Here is a 6000-nt window from a genome sequence, read left to right on the forward strand (position 1 = left end):
GACAATGATTGTCGTGCATTAACGCTCTTCATGCTCCCCGGCCTTTCCACAGCATTCAATACAATTAATTCCTTCCCCAGACTATGACCTACAGAAAGTGCTTAGAATATATCCCTGGCCCCTGTTACCTATATGCTACCTCTCAGCAATATTATCCATAGGCACAGAGTCAACATTTGTAGGTATGTTCACCCAGTTCTACCTCTCCACAATCCCGTTCAACCCCTTGACTGCTTCTGTGCTGTCAGACTGCTTGAATGAGTCACAACTTCCTCCAGCTAAACATTGGAAAGACTGAAGCCATTGTCTTCGGATCTGCAACATACTCTTCTCCCTTGTCACTGACTCTATCCCCGCCCTGGCCATTATGTCGAGCTGAACCAGACTATTCACAACCTTGGGATCTGTTCTGCCTTAAGTTTTAAGCCTCACATCATCTCTATCACCAAGATTACTACTTCCACCTCCACAAAATTACTCATCTCTGCTCCAGCTCAACCCCTCTGTCACTGAAACGTTCATGCATGCTTGTGTCACCTCTAGGGTTGATTACTCTCATACTCTCCTTGCCATCCTCCACCCTTTATATACTCCACCTATACAAAACTCCAGAGACTATATCATGTCCACACTATTCACATATAACTCTCACTCTTATTGACCTACACTGGTTTCCCATCCTCCAACTTCATCTTCATCTATATATCCTCACATGTCCTCACCACACCCTATGCCTGAAATCTCCTCCAGCCTTATATCCCCTCCAAAAGACTCCATTCCTCTGATTCTGCTCTTCTGTGTATCTCCTTTCCTCCACACCCCCCAGAGCCTGAAGAAACATATGTCTTACTCTTTAGGACATCTTTCCTGTAACTCTCAGTCTCTCTCCACCTTTTAAAACCTCAAAATCCATCTCTTCAACAAAATTTTCTATGACCTCTCTTAATCTTTCCCTTCCTGGCTCAGTATCTGCTTTAACTTACAAGTCATTCAGAAATGTTTTGGGGCATTTCTTTGTGTTAAAGGCACTATATAAATGCAAATTGTTGTTGTAAAGTGTTACACCTCAGGATAATGGGCTGGGATAGTAGGAGAATGTCCACTTCGGAATTCTCCAGGTTCAGAGCTCTTGGTGATCCAGGATATGCTTTTCCTACAGGAAGGATAGAAAATTTGAGGTGAATCAACACAGAGATGTTCGACTGCTCCCCAGAGCAGCCAACTGCAGTCTGGTGCCAATGGACACCGAGCTTGGGGCCGGAAAGTCCATCTACTGACTCCATCAGTTGTGGAACAGCTTGCGGCACCTGAAAGGGGGGAAGTGAAATGAGGACAGGCACTAACCTCGAGCTGCACTGGCAAAGGCCTGGAGTGGACACGATGGACGGGAGCTGTTTGGAGAATGATTGAGAAATATCTGGTGATAGGATGATGAACTCTGTGTTTCCACTATGACTGCGCCAGAAGGAAATCATTAACTCGGAGTGACTGGGAGAGCAGCACATCACATACTCCTGTACCTGGGAGGACATGCTGGTAACGGGCATTTGCTCTACCACAGGGCAGGAAGGAGAGTTTTTAAAACAGTGTTGTGCACTTGACAGTGCCTGTGTGGAGAACCAAAAGAATGCTCAGTTAGACACGCACGCACACATCATTTTTCTAAAGCAGCCCCGTTTGCTGTTCCTCTTTGAATTATCAAAATTACTGAGCAACCAATTCTGAATCCACAGGATCCAGTTCAAACCTGGATGGGTGGACACCATAACAGGGATCTGTTTCCAAGGAAAATTCCCCATCCCCAATGGACATTGTGCCATCCAGGGAGAATGTTCCCCCTGATGAACATTGTGCCTCCGATGGGCATCATGCTTCATGCTGCTGCTTTTTGGTTCGTACCTTCACCAGGGAGTCGCAGTCTTCCACTTGGAATGCGATGTCCTTCACACCATCCCCGTGTTTTCCTAAATGTTCAGTCATTTCTAGAGCAGGCATAATACAACTCATCAGAACACAGCTCAGAGCAGAGCAAGATGCAAAATAACAGACACAGCCAGAGGGGTGCAAACATGGACCAAGCAGCCTAGATATGGAGACAGCAACATAGAAATGGGCTGAGCAGCCCAGACACAGAGCCAGCAGCCCAGACACAGAGCCAGCAGCCCAGACACAGAGCCAGCAGCCCAGACACAGAGCCAGCAACAAAGACATGCATTCAATAGCGCAGATATGGAACAAAAAGTGCAGACACAGACTGAGCCGTGCAGACAGACACTCTCTGCCAAGAAAGAAAACGATATGAATAATGTGGTGAGATTATCTGTGGACTGTGTTGAACTAGGAGCAAACCCACGATCCCCACTTCCAATGGAAAGCTGCACACACAGAGAGCATGGATTAAAGAACTGGCACTATAATGTTATATGTCAATGTTCAATTCACACTGCTGGTGATATGCTTCCCTCCTGGGTAAGCAGAATTACCCCCGTTTTCCAAAACAGGTTTTGTTGCAGGATGAGACTGGGGAATTAATAATGGGAAACAGAGAAATGGCGGAGACTTTGAAAAAATATTTTGTATCGGTCTTCATGGTAGAAGACACTAAAAATATCCCAATAATTGATAATCAAGGGGGAGTGGGGGTGGGGGGGCGGGGGGGACTTAAAACAATCACTATCACTAGAGAAAAAGTACTGGGCAAACTAATGGGACTAAAGGTGGACAAGTCCCCTGGATCTGATGCAATGCATCCTAGGGTCTTAAAAGAGGTGGCTGCAGAGATTCTGGATGCATTGGTTGTAATCTACCAACATTTCCTAGATTCTGGAGAGGTCCCAGTGGACTGGAAAACTGCAAATGTAACGCCCCTATTTAAGAAAGGAGGGAGACAGAAAGCAGGAAACTATAGACAAGTTAGCCTAACATCTGTCATTGGGAAAATGCTGGAGTCCATCATTAAGGAAGTGGTAGCAGGATATTTAGAAAATCATAATGCAGTCAAGCAGAGTCAACATGGTTTTATGAAAGGGAAATCATGTTTGACAAATTTGCTGGAGTTCTTTGAGGATGTAACGAGCAGGGTGGATAAAGGGGAACCAGTAGATGTCATATATTTGGATTTCCAGAAAGGATTCGATAAGGTGCCACATAAAAGGTTACTGCACAAGATAAGAGCTCACGGGGTTGGGGGTAATATATTAGCGTGGATAGAGGATTGGCTAACTAGCACAAAGCAGAGAGTTGGGATAAATGGGTCATTTTTAGGTTGTCAAACTGTAACTAGTGGGGTGCCATAGGGATCAGTGCTGGGGCCTCAACTATTTACAATTTATATTAATGACTTGGATGAAGGGACTGAGTGTAATGTAGCCAAATTTGCTGATGATACAAAGATAGGTGGGAAAGCAAGTTGTGAGGAGGACGCAAAAAATCTACAAAGGGATATAGATAGGCTAAGTTAGTGGGCAAAAATTTGGCAGATGGAGTATATTGTGGGAAAATGTGAGGTTATTCACTTTGGTAGGAAAAATAAAAAAGCAAATTATTATTTAAATGGGGAAAGATTACAAAATGCGGTGGTACAGAGGGATTTGGGGATCCTTGTACAAAAAACACGAAAAGTTAACGTGTAGGTACAGCAAGTAATTAGGAAGGAAATGGAATGTTGGCCTTTATTGCAAGGGAGAAGGAGTATAAAAGTAGGGACGTCTTGCTACAACTGTACAGGGCATTGGTAAGACCACACCTGGTGTACTGCATACAGTTTTGGTCCCCTTATTTAAGGAAGGATATACTTGCACTGGAGGCAGTTCAGAGAAGGTTCACGAGGTTGATTCCTGAGATGGAAGGGTTGTCATATGAAGAAAGGTTGAGTAGGTTGGGCCTATACTCATTGGAGTTTAGAAGATGTAAAGGTGATCTTATTGAAATGTATAGGATTCTGAGGGGGCTTGACAGGGTAGATGCAGAAAATATGTTTCTCCTCGTGGGGGATTCTAGAACTTGGGGGCATAATTTCAGAATAAAGGGTCTCCCATTTAAAACGGAAATGAGGAGGAATTTCTTCTCTCAGAGAGTCGTGAATCTTTGGAATTCTCTACCTCAGAGAGCTGTGGAGGCTGGGTCATTGAATGTATTTAAGGTGGAGATAGACAGATTTTTGAACGATAAAGGAGTCAAGGGTTATGGGGAGCATGCAGGGAAGTGGAGTTGAGGTCAGGATCAGATCAGCCATGATCTTATTGAACGGCGGAGCAGGCTCGAGGGGCCAAATGACCTACCCCTGCTCCTATTTCTTATGTTCTTATGCCAGTGTTGTATCAATACAGGTTATATCTAAACACCAGCACTGTATCTCCTTGGACAGTATCCAATCACCAGCACTGTATCAACACGGACTGTACCCCAATTCAGCACCACTCTTTCAACACAGGCTGTACCCAACTCACCAACACTATTAACACGGACTGTACCCAGTTCACCAACACTATTAACACAGGTCATACCCAGTTCATCAACATTATTAACACAGACTGTACCCAGCTCACCAACATTATTAACACAGGTCGTACCCAGTTTTAACACAGGTCGTACCCCGTTCACCAACAATATTACCACAGGTCATACCCCGCTCATCAACACTATTAACACAGGCTATACCCCAGCTCGCTAGCACTCTACTGACATAGGATGTAACTCAACACAACAGCAAAGGGCCCACTGTCCCAAAACCAACAGCAAGCAAACTCCTTAATGTCAGGTCCTTAAGTTTCTTCAACATCATATTTAATAACTCTTTACAGGAGGTGTTTAACTCGTGTAAGTTCCTATATTATTCCTAATGTGATAGCAAGTATAATACTCACCCTTTGCACCAGGGTTCAGTGCTGACTGGAAAATAAAGAAAATCTGTTGAAAAAAGGGAATATGCTAGCTTGAGTTTGGAATTTAATTTCACTCATCCTCAAAGAACTCTGATCTGTGGAAAGGATGACAAAAAAAGCACAATATAGATCAAGCAGGAGACAGGTGCCTATCTCGGGTAACATAACTGGACAAGGGCCTATCTCATGCAGCAGAATAGGACACAGGGGCCTACCTCAGCTAACGTAGCTGGACAAGGGAATATCTTAGCTAACATAACTGGACAAGGGAATATCTCAGCTAACGTAACCGGACAAGGGAATATCTCAGCTAATGTAACTGGACAAGGGACTATCTCGGGTAATGTAACTGGACAAAGGCCTATCTCAGCTAACGTAACTGGACAAGGGCCTTTCTCAAGTAACAGAAGAGGGCACAGAGGCCTAGCTCGATTTAACATAATAGGATACAGGGGCATATCTCAGCATCTTCTCAAGGGCAACTAGGGATGGACAATAAATGCTGGCTGTAAATATTTGAGCCCCAAAATTCCTGGGGACACCTTGAGGGAAGCAAAGCAGAGCTTGCATTGTGGAGGGCCCTGATCCCATCGGAAATCCAAGGGTCAGGCTACTTAACATATCTAAGATGGGCATGATGGGGGAATGCCCCCACCAATTTTCAAGGCATCTAGAGTGCCCACCCGAGGGAAGGGGGAAGGAATCTCTTCGTGACACTTTGCCACAGGGTCAGAGCCCTTGGGGCCGAATTTGGTCAAGGGCTCTGCCCGCCCAAAGTGCCGCCAATGGCTGCCGAGGTACTGGACGGTACTTTCGGCAGAGTTTTCATCGCCGAGGTCCCTCAAAGATCGGCGGGTGGTAAATGAACGACATACGTCGTTCCAGCTTCGATACAGCAGGAGTGAGCCTCTCACTGACCCCGTTGGAATACCAATGCTTTCAGGAGTGGGCATATTCTGAGCAGCAGCGGGCGGGAGCTCTCATTCTCCGCGGCAGAGGCGCTTGCCGCCCAAGTGCCGCCAAGGACGGAGTCAGGCCCATAGAGGGTCGAACAGCTGAAAATAAAAATCATCAGGAAAAAAAAACTATCAGAAGACCAGCAGGGGATCCCATCCAG

The 6000-nt window shown here is 45.4% G+C and overlaps 1 protein-coding gene across 1 annotated transcript in view; it reads right to left on the reverse strand.

The window, feature by feature from the left end:
* hpda (4-hydroxyphenylpyruvate dioxygenase a) overlaps positions 1-6000 on the reverse strand; it is a 46880-nt gene that overhangs the window by 19671 nt on the left and 21209 nt on the right. Inside the window, exons 5-6 of the mRNA XM_070856799.1 lie at positions 4866-4908; positions 1900-1982 (exon numbers count right to left, since the gene is read on the reverse strand). Coding sequence (XP_070712900.1) covers positions 1900-1982; positions 4866-4908 — 126 coding nt within the window. The remainder of the gene's footprint in view (positions 1-1899; positions 1983-4865; positions 4909-6000) is intronic.

The sequence above is a fragment of the Pristiophorus japonicus genome, chromosome 16 (assembly GCF_044704955.1).
Source record: "Pristiophorus japonicus isolate sPriJap1 chromosome 16, sPriJap1.hap1, whole genome shotgun sequence".
Classification (NCBI taxonomy): Eukaryota; Metazoa; Chordata; class Chondrichthyes; family Pristiophoridae; genus Pristiophorus; species Pristiophorus japonicus.